Genomic DNA, 16202 nt, shown 5'->3' with positions numbered 1-16202 from the left:
TGGGAGTCCAGAGAGGACAAGAGCCCTCCAGGCATACAGACTACTAGCACCACAAGGGACTGCCCTGCTGGGAAGACAACCCACTCTAAGCTATTTCTTTCTTCAATTTTGTTAGAACTGAAGGCTCAAGCCTTTGTAAGTTTTCTTTTTGTTTTTGAGATAGGTTTTGGGTTTTGTGGGTTTTGTGTGTGTGTGTGTGTGTGTGTGTGTGTGTGTGTGTGTGATTTTGTAGCCCAGGCTGGCCTGGGATTTATTAAGTAGAAAAGGCTAGTCTCAAACCAGTGACATGGTGTTGGCATTCAGGAATTCATGGCAGCTGTGGCTGCCCACATAGGCTCTGTATAAGACTGAATGATTCTAAACATTTAGTCACAGGTAGGGGAGGGGCTGGCGGGCCACAGCCTCACCCAGGGGAGCTAATGGCTATCAAAGACTGTTGGAGGAGAGGAAGCCATTGTCTTCAGGGGTGTAGCCAGTGGTGAGTTGCTCACCCTCCAGTGAAAACAGGCAGTGAAAAGACTGCAGCAACACCCCTGTCTGCCTACTAAGTAGGGAGAGCACAGGCCGGAGCTACTGTAACCTAGCAGAAACAGGGTCTTGCTAAGCTGCCATACTGGTCTCAGTCATAACCCTCCTGCTTCATCTTCCTAAGTAGTTAGGATTTTGGGCGTATGCCACTGAGCACGGCTTAAATATATGTTTTAAAAAATGCGTACTTACTGGCAAACTGGGTTTAAGTTTTAACTGAGTTTAGGCATATAAAGGCCAACAGCCTCAGACACCAACAGGGGGCAGCACTGGGACCTATGGCCCAGGAGTGAGATAAGGGCTGGGCATGTGCAAGCCCATGGGGTCCTGGGCATCAAGCAGTGGTGAGTGAAGCAAGAGCACATGGTGTCAGTGCTGCAGTGAGCCTAGACCAAGGTCTCCATAGCAAACAGCCATTACCGCAGAACCCGTGGTTGGTCAAGCGCTGAGAACACATGACTGCTACAAGCCCTCACCCCTTCTAAAGCTCAGGACACAGTGGCCAGGCGATGTGAAATGCTGGCCTGTGGGTATGACATGGCGTTGGCACTCAGGAATTCATGGCAGCTGTGGCTGCCCACATAGGCTCTGTATAAGACTGAATGATTCCAAACATTTAGTCACAGGTTGGGGAGGGGTTTGTGGGCCACAGTCTCACCCAGGGGAGCTAATGGCAGTCAAGGGCTGTTGGAGAGGAAGCCATTGTCTTCAGGGTTGTAGCCAGTGGTGAGTTGCTCACCCTCCAGTGAACAGCTCCACACCCATGCCCATGTGGCCCTGGCTAAGCACAGTAGGCCACAAAGTAAAAACAAAAACAAGACCAAAAGACACAGGAGTGGAATGGGAGCCTGGTGGGGGTGACAGGAATGGGAGGGGAGAAGAGAAGGATGGGGGGATTGTGACAAATATACTACATATACCTATGGAACTGTGAAAAATAAACTGATAAAATTCCTAAGCACCAATTGAAATATTGAAATTATCTTTGTAAGACTTCCTTGGTTTCTACAGGCATTAAAAAAAATGCATGGACATGGCACACACCTTTAATCCCAGCACTCAAGGAGGCAGATACAGGCAGATCTCTATGAGTTCTGGGCCAGCCTGGTCTACAGAGTGAGTTGCAGGACAGCCAGGGCTATACACAGAGAAACTCTTTTGAGAGAGAGAGAGAGAGAGAGAGAGAGAGAGAGAGAGAGAGAGAGAGAGAAAGAAGAAGAAGAAGGAGGAGAAGGAGAAGGAGAAGGAGAAGGAGAAGGAGAAGAAGCAGAAGCAGCAGCAGCAGCAGCATGGTAGTGTCCTAGGATGCCTGGCCTTTTAAATACATCTCTACGCCAGAATGTGTTCAACCCTTCCTGAAACTGAGTCTACTGGACACGGTATCCTTCAGCCTCAGTGTGTTTGGTCCTGTCATGGGTCTCTCTTGGAAGGAGCAGCAGTGTTCTTCACCCTGTGCTGCCTGGGACTCGGCCTCTGGAATCCTGTTCTAATGTTAACCTGCCCCCAGACAGATGAAGAAATGACAGAGAAAGGACACTGAGCTCCTGTCTGCACTGGTACTCACTTAAATGTGACGTGCAGAAGAGTCTTTGCAACAATGGCTGTGACTGTGAGGATGAGGAGGGTCGCCAGGCCGTACACGGTCCATCCTGCAAGTGCAAAGCAGAGTTTACCAGACTCGTCCTCACTTTCCAAAGGAGACTGGCCGCTCAGGCGGCAGAACTGGCTCTAGGGTCCTGCAGGTGGGAGTGGTAAACCTGGCAGCAGGACCAACTCAGAGCTGGGCTCTGGTAAAACCTGGACACTAGAGTTATGGTTCAAGGGGGGTTGGTAAATCTGTCTGCCACTGGAACTCAGCAGTTAATGACTTAGAAGTCTTTGGGTTCCAGTTTTCTCATCTAAGCAATGAGAAATGAGACCTGTGAAATCCTACTAGAATCCATAGCCAAGTGATGCAGGGCTGAGGAGGTCTCTCTCCCCTATCTTCTGTGGTGAGATCTACAGAGGCAAGGGAGTAGTGTGAAGACTTCTAGGCTAGATTACAGATGACAGTCCTCCTCAGTGCACCAGCTCCCTCAGGGACATGTCCTCAGCAGAAAACCAAGGAGGGTCTCTGCAGCCAACCACACTAGCTTAACAAGAGAAGAACATGGCTCATGTCTCTCCCCTGCATGGCTTCTCTTCAAAGCTCTTGGCACTCCAGGCCTTTGGCAGTGCTTCTGGATTCCCTCCTCCCACTGGTAACACATAGGAAGCATGCACAGTACTGTCTTAGCATCTGTGTGCACTTCACTCTGCAGAAGAGGAGCAGTGCCTGGCCTTACGCTGCCCACAATTTGGAGACCGGGCTTATGTTTCCAGACAAGAGAAGAGCAGGGGTTTGTCTGCTCCAGTGTACGGCCCACTGCTTAGTACAGTGCATGGCACCTCGGAAGGAACTCTGTATATTTGGGATTCACCTTCCCATCCCCATTGGTGCATGTTTTATCACTGAGTCAACCTTCAGCTCTGTATATATCTTCTGAGTTAGCATATTTGAGAAGTTTTACTTGGGGCTCTAGAAAGATGCTCTCATGAGATGTCTTTTATAATGAAGAGACCATCTTAGCTGCTAATCACAGTTACCAAAGGCACACAGAAGCCATCTTTGGAGGGGAGCCATGCTAATGAGAGCATTTCTCCCAAAGGCCATGCAGGATAGAGGTGGCAGGGCCAATATCACAACCTGTGTCGGCAGGAGAAGCACCCATAAACACCCCTGTTTCTGTAAGTGTTGAAAGAACTACCTTCCACTCTGTGGCTGCTGGCCCCAACCGATGGTGCCCAGGAATGGCTACCTGGGGCGGTCTGCGGAGGGTGGCTGGGGCTGGGGGTGATGACATAGAGGACTTTGGAGGAGTGGGCAGCGCTGACGCTGAGGTTGGCTTGCTCGGTGATCACCTCTGCCAGGGTCTGGTTGATGGTAGGCCTCTCCTGTGGTGGCTCCTCCTTGGTGGCTAAGAGAGCAAAAGGATTAACCAGACAGAGCTGAGGCCCATGGCTGCAGAACGGTGGGCCTCTGAATGGGATGAGGCTTTTCCTATTTTTGTCTTTTTGCTTTTTGGGTTTTTTTTTATTAGATATTTTCTTTATTTACATGTCATACGATATCTCCTTTCCCAGTTTCCCCTTCAAAACAAAACAAAACAAAACAAAACAAAAAAAACCCAAAACAAAACCAAAAAACCAAAAACCAACAAGAACAAACCCCTGAACCCTTCCTCCTCCCCCTGCTCGTCACCCCACCCTCTCCTGCTTCCTGGCCCTGGCATTCCCCTACACTGGGGCATAGAACCTTCACAGGGCCAAGGGCCGGGATGAGGCTTTTTCTATTTTTCTTTCTCCATGTGTGAGAGGATGTTTTGCATGTGTATAGGTGTACACGCATGTGGGGTGCATGTACACATGGAGGCACAAGGTTAATGCTGGGACTCATCCGTGAACACCCTTCATGTTACTCAGTGAGGCAGAACTCCTCAGTATGGTGAGTTCTAAGAATCCCCTCTCCACCTTCCAAGGCTGCAATCGCATGTGGGCCACCATACCCACTCAGAAATTATACGCATTTCAGGGCTCTGCACTCTACTCCTCACGCCTGCTCAGCAAGCACCTAGCTACTAACTCATCACTTCCTTCTTTTTGAGACAGGGTCTCATATAGCCCAGGCTGGCCTCCAGCTATGTAGCTGAGGATGACCCTGAATTGTTAATCTCCCGGCTTCTGCTAGCTACAAGCAGGTCTTACAGAGGTGTGGCATCACTCCTGGCTAAGGAGGTCTGCCCTGGTCTCAGCTGGTGAAGCAGAGCCTATCAGGCTATGGCCTGGCCTGCAGGGCAGAAGGGAGAGGCTGCTGCTGAGCCTAGTGTTGAGGCTGGTCTCTTCAGACCCTGAAGCCACTCCTTGTTATGGCAAACCTGACCTGCTCTAGTCTGTCCCACTTCCTGCAGCCCATGGCCTGTGCTTCTCAGAGGCTAGCAAAGGCTCCTGTCAGAGGGACAGAGTGAGTGCTTCTGAGGAATGGCAGGGCTGTTTGGAGGCAGCAGGATGGATGATGAAATGACCACTTGGAAGCCTTCCAATTCTGTCTCTCATCTCCTTTTTTATCTATCCGTGTAGTTTGTCTACACAACTGCCACTAAGACTACTAACATGAGCCTGAGGAGGATGGCCCTGTGGCCTGATCTTTCAGAGGACCTGAGTTTGGTTCCCAGCATCTATTCCATGTCAGGCTGTTTACAGCTATGTGTCTAACCCTCTAGCTCCTGGTAATTTGATGTCCTCTTCTAGCCCCCGAAGCACCCCCACACATGTGGTATATGGTATACACTCAGTCATAAATAAAATCTAAAGTAAATAAACAAAATCATTAAAATAGTGAAATTGAAATATAAACCAATTGTGCATTGGAAGGTGGGTGCTGTGCACTGGAATGTGGGTATTGTTCATTGGAAGGTGGGTATTGTTCACTGGAAGGTGGGTGTTGTTCACTGGAAGGTGGGTGCTGTGCACTGGAAGGTGGGTGCTGTGTACTGGAAGGTGAGTATTGTTCACTGGAAGGTGGGTGCTGTGTACTGGAAGGTGGGTATTGTTCACTGGAAGGTGGGTGCTGTGTACTGGAAGGTGGGTGCTGTTCACTGGAAGGTGGGTGCTGTGTACTGGAAGGTGAGTATTGTTCACTGGAAGGTGGGTGCTGTTCACTGGAAGGTGGGTGCTGTTCACTGGAAGGTGGGTATTGTTCACTGGAAGGTGGGTGCTGTGTACTGGAAGGTGGGTGCTGTTCACTGGAAGGTGGGTGTTGTTCACTGGAAGGTCAGTATTGTTCACTGGAAGGTGGGTGCTGTTCACTGGAAGGTGGGTGTTGTTCACTGGAAGGTGGGTGCTGTTCACTGGAAGGTGGGTGTTGTTCACTGGAAGGTCAGTATTGTTCACTGGAAGGTGGGTGCTGTGTACTGGAAGGTGGGGTATTGTATGACGGTAACTGGGGATGGATTACTATTGAAATCATCTGTAGCTGAGTCAGGAGGACCAAGTCTGCCCCCAAAGATCCACTTTAGGCTTGAAAACACTGGCAAGGAAGGGAAGGCAGGGCACCTATGCCCCCAGGGACAAGGATCCATCTTACCTTGGTACAAGACAGCAAATCCCTGGGCCTGGTTGATGCGATCAGAGAAGAAATACAAAATGACAAAATCCAGAGAGACATTAAAGGACAAAGGTGGGCGGTTCCTTCCACTGAGCCGGACCAGGACGCGGTGGGTGTAGCCATCCAGCAGCTCCACCATATCTGCAGAATCTCTGATGTCAAATAGGGTGAAGTTGAAATGGATTCGAGAGGCTCCCGGAACCCGGATGGTCCAGTAGCAGACCCGCCCAGTGGCGTAGGTGTCAGGGAAGTCAGGGGAGTAGACCACGGCTGCCATGGCTGAGTAGTTCCCACCGCAGGCGCCCACGAGAGCTGCAGAAGAGAAGACAGTGGGCCTGAGTCTCAGCCTGGGGCTCATCTCTAATGCGGATACAAACAAACTCTTAGGAAATGTGATCTTACTAGGGACATTGTTTCCAGCTACAAACCAGGCCATCCTGGGTTTTAGGATCAAATCACAGAATGAATCACTTAAACCCTGAACAAATGACTGTGCAGCCTATTTGGTTTCCCCAGGAGACCTTAGCCTAGAGCTTGGAGGGGTAGTGCAGCCTAAGCTGGGGTCTGGCTGGAGTCAGACAGTCTGCATTCAGGAGCAGTGGGGCCATGTGATCCGAGGAGCTGCACCTCATTCCCAGGCCTCTCCCTTGTTTTCCAGTTTAGGGCCACCACCTGCTGCTGTATCCCATGACACTCAGAGGACATCTGAGATAAAGTGCATGAAACAATGGGACCTGTCAGCCGAGGAGAGGCTTTTGAAGAGGTGACATCATAAAGGAAGGGCCCCGAAACTCCTCAGGGTCTCCAGTACCTTAGAGGTGCAGTGCTTGCACAAGAAGTCTACAAGGAGCCCTGGACTGGAAGACCTCTCTAGGGGATGTTCTCCTAGCATGTGTGACCATGGGTTGGATCTCCAAAAGCACCCAAGGGGAAGGAGGGGGTAATACCAGACTCATGTGCATCAGTCGTGCTTTCTCAGGACTCATGTTTTTTGACTTGCAGGCTTTTAGAAGGTGACACTTATGTAACTAAGATCTTGGAAATGAAAGACTTCAGTAGGGAGTGTAGGAAGAGGATTGAAGAGGAAGTTGTTCCTTTTCAGTGCTCAGATGGAACTCAGAGCCACGCCAGGGCATGCCAGGTGCGCACTCTTCCACTGAACCACAGCTCCAGCAGGCTTTCGGAAAGTTCTTCTCTTGCATACAGAAAAGCAATCAAAATCTGCTGCTTTGCTGGCCCTGGCAGTGCAGGTCTGCTGCAGTCTCAATGCCCTGGAGGCTGAAGCCTGAGGATGTCAGCTCAAAACTGGGTCTCACAAAACCAAAGGCTGGCAAGAGCTCAGTGGCCAAGCCTTTGACTACCTCGTGAGCCCCAGGGAAACTGCTTTTTCTTCCTAGTAAGAGAAGCTCAAAATCAGAAGCTGAGGTCTCAAGACAACCAAGGGAAGTTATCAATAATGAGGAGGGTCACAGATATGGACTCATTAATGCCAGAGGGAAGAGGTGACCACCACAGAGCCTATGAGATGGCTGCATGTGAACAAGTTCCTGGGGAGCCGTCAGCCTGGCTTCTCAACGGAGGACACACAGAGCCTGAGATACATTGGTGTTCGCATTCACTCATGAGCTCTTCTGCACAGGTCTCCTCGTGCTAGCAAGAGTGACTAGCGTCCAGCAGCCAGCCAGAGTTCCCCTCTCAAAGAACCAAAAGCCTCCAGCTGCTGGGGGAGAGCTGTTAACCCATTTCTCCCAGGGCCCTGGAGAGAGGCAGATGTGAAACATGCTTGTGTCTGTGAGGGAGTAGGAGAGTACTTCCCAGCAACAGGTAAAGACCAACTGCTTCTGGGAGAAGAGCGAAAGCAGAAGACTTCATCCCTTGGTTGCCTTAAGAAGAGATCAGGAGTCTCTTTCCCAAGTTCCATCAAAGAGCAAAGTGTATGGCTGTCAGCGGAGGAGGGAGAACTGCTGACAACACCTTGTTCCTGGGGTAGTGGCTGTCCGAAGCTGTAGACAGGTAGAGGACCCAGCAACCCTAAACCTTCCCTCAAACAGCACCAAATAGCAGACAGTGGCTGTCTCCCACAAGAGCAGGACACAACAGGACCTGCTCAAAGCTCAGCGTGGAACCGGACACTAAAAACCACACTAGTGTGCTCTGTTCTACACTAAGCACAGCTTCAGGGATCAGGGAGCTGAAGGCAGCAAAGGGAATGACAGAAAAACTGCTCAAACTGAGGTCGGCTGCAGACAGACCCCAGCTCTGAGCTCACACTCAGCAGGCCTCCAAAGTGTAAATGCTGTTTATGTTTGTGTCTACCCATTCTTCCCAGCTTGTGGCATTAAACAGAATACCACAGTCACACATAAAAGCAAGAAAAAGTGGGAAAAGATTCACTGCCAAGGAAAAAAGCAACCCACAGAGCAAGATTTGAGAATGACCCAGAGGTTGGGACTATAAAACGTGGAGACTGCATAATGAATACAGTACAGTTTATAGTGAGAAGACCACACATGGGGACAGACTGGGAATCTCAGGAGAGATGTGGAAATTATAAGAGTCAGTGAGCTAGGCATGCATGGTGCTTCATGTCTGTAATTCTAACAGTTAGAAAGTTAGAGGCAGGAGAATTAGAAAGTTAAGTTGGGCAGTGGTGGTACATGCCTTTAATCCCAGTACTTGGGAGGCAGAGGCAGGTGGATTTCTGAGTTTGAGGCCAGCCTGGTCTACAGAGTGAGTTCCAGGACAACCAGGGCTACACAGAGATACCCTGTCTCAAAAAAACCAAAAAAAAAAAAAAAAAAAGGGGGGGGGGGATTTAAGGCCAGTCTTGGCTATACAAAGTTTGAGGTCAGCCTTGTCTCAAAAACTCAAAGGAGTCAAATGTTGGAACTGGAGAGATGGCTCAGCAGTTAAGACTGCACATTGCCCATGCAGAGGATCCAAGTTCAGTTCCCAGCACCCATGTCAGATGGTTCACAACTGCCCATTAGGTCTAGCTGCACTGGGCCTGAAGCCTTCCTTCTGGCTTCTACTGGCATTGTACTCATGTGCATTTGCATGTGTGTGTGTGGGAGGGTGACACACACACACACACACACACACACACACACACACACACACAAACACACCCCTAAATATAAAGACATAATAGAAAATGTAAAATAAAAAAAATTAGATACTATCAGAGATGAAGTATCTGTTTGGTTTATTTACAGACTAAGTGCAGTGGAGAAAGAATCAATAAACTTGAAGACATATTAATAAAACATATTATCCAAAATGAAACAGGAAGGACCAACCCAACAAACAAAACGAGCACCTAACAGCCATCACGCGGGTGTGTGTGACTGGAGTCTCATAAAGGAACAAGAAAGGAGACGAGGAGAAGAGTTGTTTGATGGGAACATTCCAAAGCCAATTAAAAAGGGTGCCACAGATCTAAGAATCTAGGGAAACTCAAGCCAAAAGTAACCCAAAAGGAAGCTGGGCGTGGTGGCACATGCCTTTGATTTCAGCACTCAGGAGGCAGAGGCAAGTAGGTCTCTGAGTTCAGGCCAGCCTGGTCTTCAGAGTGAGTTCCAGGACAGCCAGGGCTACACAGAGAAACCCTGTCTCAAAAACAAAAACATGAAAAAGGACTCTCACTACCTCCACCCCTCCAGTCACCAGGCACACTGGGCATCACTGACCACAGACTTTAAAACAAAAGGTGGATCAGTTATTATTGTTAATAAAAGGGATCTCAGTTGCTAAAAGGATTTAAAGCCGGTAAGCTTGGGCATGAGTCTTGCCTCCGGTACTTCCTGAGAACCTACTTTATCTTTAGGGTTTCTCTTTCCTTCTTTGGAGACAGAATCCTACTATTCAGCTGAGGCAAGCTTTAAGATAAACACACTGTATAGACAATGTCCAGGATAGAACCTGCAAAGGATTGGTTAAAATAAACTTGGCTGAGCTGGACAGTTGTTCTGTATGATAATTGACCTGTGTCCCCCAAAAGGATGGATTCGGTCCTACTACTAGGTGTCTTTCTACATGTCATCAAGTTAGGATGACGTTCTAATGGACTAGAGAGGCTTTAAGGCCAGTGGTCTGTGTCTTTATAATGAGACCCACAGAAACATGGACCCACAAAGGGGAAGATGATAATGTTTGGAAAAATGGAGGGAGGGTGTGAAACAGCTACAGGCCAGTGATGTCAGAGATGGCTAGTGAGAGTCTGAGTCATCCCTTGTCCCTAGCTGGCAGTGCTGGAAGGCTGTGGAACACTGACAGGACAGGCCTAGCTAGCTCCATAGGGTGGGCACTGGAAGGTTATTTATTACACCAATCCCTGGCTACAGTCCCTTCTGTGCTTCCTGATCTATCACCATGTGACTGAACTGTTCTGCCATTCTTTCTTGTCATGACAGACAGCCTCCTAAAACTATGAATGAGAACCATAAACAGTTCCCCCTGGAAGCTGTTTCTGCCAGATATTTGGTTAAAGTGATGTAAAAGTAACACAGAAAATTTGTACTAGGGAAGTGGGGGGTCACAGCTGTGTGTGGGGTCACTGCTCTGTGTGTGGGTCACTGCTGTGGCTGACCTAGCCATGCCACGCTAAGGGCTCAGGAACCAGAGGAGGGTGGAGGCTGGAGATGTAAGCTGGGAGAAGCCTCAGAGTGATGTTAACTCTGCATAGTTCTAGAGGGAATATGGAAGCCGAAACCTGAGCAGAAATGAGAATATTAGCACTTGGGAAGCTTCGGGTCAGAACAAGGGCTCTAGTGAACTAAACTATGGCCCTTAGTGCATTCTGGCAAAAAAAAAAAAAGAAAAGAAAAGAAAATCTGAGTGAGGCTAAATTAGAAAGTAATGGGAAACAATTGGCAGAAGAAATTTTAAGAGAGTGTAGCATTGTGTTTGTGATATGGTTACAACTGGTGCCTTAGGTCAATCATGAGACTTCGGAGAAAAACAAAGAACAGAAAATGAAAAGCAAACAATTGGCCGAACTAAGTTTAAAGTCACAGACAAAGCAAACCGGAAGAAGACATCACAGAAGGACCACTTTGGACTGGGACAAAAAGTTCTTTGATGGCACTTCAGGAAGGAAGTGGCAAGCTGTAACCAGCAGAAGGCTCCGGGATGTAAGGCTGAACACTCATTTAGGAGATTTTCCATGGAAGGGGGTGCAGGCAAGCCATCCTGCTGGACAAGGGCTGCCTAGAGAAGTGTTTCTGAGCTTATGTGCCTAGGCACTCAGAGGCACCGGGAGCCATGGTCCAGGGAGGCTGTCAGGCAGAGCTCATCACTGTGATAGGGTACATATGGCTTTGCTGGCTTACCAAATGCAAGAACTCTAGTCATGGTGGTTTGACTGACATTCATGTGTGTTGTGTAAGGGGGTCGGAGGACACCTTGGGTATTGTTCTTCAGGACCTGTCAACCTTGTTTTTCGAGACAGGAACTTGCCTGTCAGTAGGCTAGACTGGCTAGTCAGTGAATCCCAGGGATTCACCTGTCTCTGCCTCCCTAGTGCCGTGATGACAAGCAGCTGTCCCTCTCACCACTAAGCCATCTCCTCAGTCATACCCCAACCTTTTTAAGGAAGGCCCAGGAGGCCATCAATAAACAGAGGTGTCCAGGCTCCATGAGGGAAGCCCACAGGTGAAGCCATAAGAGTGAAGTTTAAGTGTCAGTGGAAACCTTGGGACATACCAGGAACATGGATGTCTGTTGAGAAAAACTGCAGGCAAAGAGTGAAGCCAGAACAAGAGAAATATTATGTGTGTTACAAGCAGCAGGGTCATGTGGGCAGGGCTGCCCAAACCTGTCAAGAGTCAGTGCCATGAATGGTTTCTGAATGGCTTCCACAGGCACATGCCTGGCTCTGAACTGGCTTTGTCCAGTCTTTTCTTACTGTTCTCCTGCTCCTGCTTTGGAGATAAGAATGTTGATGGCTGCCACAGAACACAGGGAGTGTGTAACTTCCTTTGGTCTTACAGGGGTCGCAGTTTAAGCAGCACCTCTCCATGGCCCCTGCATCAGCTCCTGCCTCCAGGTTCCTGCCCTGTGTAAGTTCCTGTTCTGACTTCCTTCAATAATGGAACAACAATTGCCTGCATTTCAGAAGAGACTTTAAGAGCACTGGCTGTTCTTCTAAAGGACTTTTTTTTTTTTTTTTTTGGTTTTTCGAGACAGGGTTTCTCTGTATAGCCCTGGCTGTCCTGGAACTCACTCTGTAGACCAGGCTGTCCTGGAACTCAGAGATCTACCTGCCTCTGCCTCCCAAGTGCTGGGATTAAAGGCATGCCCCACCACCGTCCGGCTCTTCTAGAGGACTTGAGTTCAATTCCCAGCCTTTACTTCTCATGACCACCTGTAACTCAAGCTCCAGGCGATCTGGCCTCTGCAGATGCCAGGCATGCATGTGGGGCACAGATAAACATGCAGCCAAAGCACCCATACACAAAATATAAATAAAATAATAATGTCATGGGTTTAAAACAAACAGTATGGGTACTTCTGTCTTAGTTAGGGCTTCCTTTGCTGTGACGAAACACCTGGACCAAAAATCAAATTGGGAAGAAAAGGATTTATTTGATTTACACTTCCACATTGTTGTTCCATTATTGAAGGAAGTCAGGACAGGATTTCACACAGGGCAGGAACCTGGAGGCAGGAGCTGATGCAGGGGCCATGGAGAGGTGCTGCTTACTGGGTTGCTTCTCCTGGTTTGCTCAGCCTGCTTTCCTATAGAACCCAGGACCACCAGTCAGGGACATCACGAACCACAGTGGGCTGGGCTGTTTTAGTCACAGTTCTTGGAGCCTTGGGAGGGAGCCCAGCCCTATGACATCTTGATTTGGGGCTTCTATTCTTTGTGAGAGGGGAAGTTCCTATTGATTTAAGCATTATAATCTGTGATACCCCATTAGGGCAGCTCTAGGAAACAAATCTTGTGAAGGTACTGCTCAAAATGGAGCTCCCCACCTAGTTGAAATGTCAGGAGTGCATGCCTGGTCCCTCGGCCATCAGAGATCCTGCAGATGTGCTAACATCCTATGTAAGCTCGAGGTCTCTCTTCTGCCTTTTCCCTGAGACTTCCCTTTGTAGAATGTTAAAATCAGGGGTCCTAACTCTCATGAGGTATCACCACTACTGTGTGTGTTGTGATAAGGGACAAGAGAGCAAGGGGAGAGGTCAAGGCTCAGAATCCAGTCAGCACAGCCCTGCCTCTTGTCTGCCCGCACCTCACACATATGGTGCTTCAGGGCAAACTCAGTGACTTGAAGTGTTTGCTCCTTGGTGAGGCACAAAGGCCCAGTTCCTACAAACACACAAATGGGGCTGTATCAAAACAAGGGCACACAAGAGCAGATGCCACACCAACACTAGTGTAAGTTCCAAGCTGAAAGCCTTAACACTCTACTTGTCAAAGTAGCCCTGAGAGAGCCCATGGGAGCACCGAGGGAACAGTGTTAAACTCTCAGGTTGTCCATTCAAAGGGAGGGATGCATGCCTCCGTGTCTTCCCAGAGGATGGGAGTGGGTGTGGTTAGTAGCCATGACCCATGCGCTGTGTGGCTGAGGCCATGACGGATCCTCCCTCAAACACTTATTTATTATGAGCTTGTCAATCTATAGAGCCTGTCTTTGTAGAAGATGTCACATGTAGTCTATCTATGGAAGCCATCTTTATGGATGATGTCACATGTACTTTACAAAGAGTTTCAGGGTAGCCACATCTTACCCTTTAATGTGTACATGGGATTGAGCTAATTACCACCAGGAAATTTTTCAACAAATTAGGTTGTGCTTAAATAAGCCTAAAATAAAACTAATTGGGGTCAGACTCCTAAAGTTTGAACCAACACCAGCTACTAAGTCATATTGAACTGAACTACCTTCATGCCTCCCATGGATCGTTACTCTGCTGGCCATGGTGGAGTACGTCCAGCAGAGACACCTGTAATAGCCAAGACACTCAGAGCATACACACAAGTATAGACTCTTAAACACTTCTGAGGGTGGGGCAGGTCTGAGCCAGCCTGTTTTGTACTTCAGTCCCAAGAGCTGAGAGACATGGTTGGCATCACATGACACATGCTTTGTGAATACTGACGAACGAATAATTAAATGGGGGGTGGGCTTGCTGTCCCTGGTGGTGCCTCTGGCACCAAACATACTCACTGTCAAAGAGGATAATCCTGCCGTCCCCACCGCAGGGCTGTGTGTGGTCCCCGAAGCAGACACTATTGCACTCGGTGCTGGCTGCCTCCCCGTGCTTCCAGTAGTCAGGGTTGTTCCCACAGAAGCATGCGTAGCCTGACTCCATCCCAGCGAACTGCCACAACAGAAGAGGAACGTGAGGACGGCTAAGCTGCACACACGGACTGTGCACTGAGATGGCTATGAACTTGGGGAGTCTGGGTAAATGTTATCACATGATGCTGGCAGGGTTATGGGGGTGTCAGGCCCAAAGGAGGCTGCCAGCCTCCTTACCCTCAAATCCAGAGCTGTCAGGCTGGTTTCTCCATCCACCCTTTCCCTGTGACCTCTCCTCAGCTTCACTCAGATGCCCCTGCCTGTGAGGACTCGTTTCCACTGTCCTCATTTCCATAGTATTTAAGTCTTTTTTTTTTTTTTTTTTTTTTTTTTTTTTTTTTTTTTTTTTGGTTTTTCGAGACAGGGTTTCTCTGTGTAGCCCGGGCTGTCCTGGAACTCACTCTGTAGACCAGGCTGCCCTCGAACTCAGAAATCCACCTGCCTCTGCCTCCCAAGTGCTGGGATCAAAGGCATGCGCCACCACCGCCCGGCAGTATTTAAGTCTTTAACATGAAACATTGGTTAAAAAGCGCTAAACACTTCACTGACTATTTACTATGTGCCAGGTAACATTTTAATTAATTTTAATTAATTAATTATTTTTATATAAATAGGTGTTTTGCCTACATGCATGCATATTCCTTAAAAGCCAGGAGAGGATTTCTGATCTTCTGAAACTGGAGTTACAAATGACTGAGAACCACCATGTAGGTGCTGGGTATCAAACCTGGGTCCTCTGGAAGGGCAGCGAGTGCTCCTAACCACTGAGCGATCTCCCCAGTCCCCTTATATATTTTTTAAAAAGTCAACCTTTATTTTTATTATATTTATTTTTATGTGTATGGGTATTCTGCCTGCATGTATGTCTGCACTGCATGTGTACAGTACCTGTAGAGGGCACTGGATCCTGAGTTACTGAGCTGCTGAACATATGTGCCACAGGGTTCCAAACTCCCCAAGAGCAGTGTGTGTCCTTAGCTGCTGAGCCATGTCTCAGGCCCCAACACGTGCTTTACAGTTAAATGTCACAGCAAACTCATTAAACGTCATTTACATTTTATTTTTAATGCTAATACACCGACTGAACATACAGTCTGCAGGAGCCAACCCCAGATACAGAGCAAGCTGCACCACACTGGAGCCTTCACACTCTTGCTTTACAGCCCCTCCCACAATCCCTGGCAACTACTACCCAAGTTGTTTTATTAGTATGTTTTTGTCATTTTGAGAATATAAAGTAGCTTAAAAAAACAAATCCACTCTCAGCATGCCTGTAAGTTCATACACACTGGAGCACATGCGAACAGTTCACTCCTTTAGCTTACTGAATACAGTTCAGTGTAATATGGATAGGGCACCATTTGCTCATCTATTTCCAGGTTTTCATTATGAAGACTAGAACATCCAAAATCATTTGATACAGATTCTTGTAAGTTTTCATTTGTCTGAAGTAATAATTAGGGGTGAGATTGTTGGGTTTAACTTTTTTTTTTTTTGAGACAGGGTTTCTCTGTGTATCCTCTGGCTGTCCTGGAACTCACTCTGTAGACCAGGTTGGCCTCGAACTCAGAAATCCACCTGCCTCTGCCTCTCAAGTGCTGGGATTAAAGGTATGCGCCACCATCACCCAGCTTGGGCTTAACTTTTTTTAAAAGAACTCTCACCCTTTCCCAGGTAGACTGAGCCATGCCTCATCAACAATGTGTGAGAGCTTCCAGTGCCCTGGGCCCTTGTCAGCACTTGCTACTGTCAGTATATTTGACTTTACCACACTGATGGTTGTGTATCTCAGGGTGGCTTTAATCTGCATTAGCTTAATGATTGACGGTGTATATAATTTCATTTGCTCATTTGCATTGGTGTGTCCTCTTTGGTGATGAATTGTTTGTTTCTTTGCCTATTCTAAAACTGTATTGCCTGACATTTTACTATTGTGAGCTTTAGTTTTTTGCATATTTTGGGTCAAATCGACCCTGGCTGTAGGCAGCAGCATCCCTTGGGCTGAGGCCCAGATTTAACAAATGAAGAGAGTGGGAGGAGCACCAGTCCCTCTCGGTTGTTTCCTGATTGTCTTGCACTGTGACAGCTGCCTCACGCTTCTCAAATCGTGAGCTAAAATAAACCTTCCTCCTTGAGCTTCCTTTGCCACAGCTCTGAAAAAGGAACCAACGCAGAGTCCA

The 16202-nt window shown here is 48.1% G+C and overlaps 1 protein-coding gene across 3 annotated transcripts in view; it reads right to left on the bottom strand.

The window, feature by feature from the left end:
* Kremen1 (kringle containing transmembrane protein 1) overlaps nt 1-16202 on the bottom strand; it is a 70645-nt gene that overhangs the window by 4763 nt on the left and 49680 nt on the right. For 2 of the 3 annotated variants that reach the window (XM_031339872.1, XM_031339874.1), the window contains 4 exons: nt 13888-14041; nt 5690-6022; nt 3315-3524; nt 2093-2177 (listed from right to left, as the gene is read on the bottom strand). In XM_031339872.1, coding sequence (XP_031195732.1) covers nt 2093-2177; nt 3315-3524; nt 5690-6022; nt 13888-14041 — 782 coding nt within the window. The remainder of the gene's footprint in view (nt 1-2092; nt 2178-3314; nt 3525-5689; nt 6023-13887; nt 14042-16202) is intronic. The other variant, XM_031339873.1, reaches the window with a different exon arrangement.

Source organism: Mastomys coucha, unplaced genomic scaffold (assembly GCF_008632895.1).
Source record: "Mastomys coucha isolate ucsf_1 unplaced genomic scaffold, UCSF_Mcou_1 pScaffold22, whole genome shotgun sequence".
Taxonomy (NCBI): Eukaryota; Metazoa; Chordata; class Mammalia; order Rodentia; family Muridae; genus Mastomys; species Mastomys coucha.
This window is presented reverse-complemented; position numbering and strand designations above follow the sequence as displayed.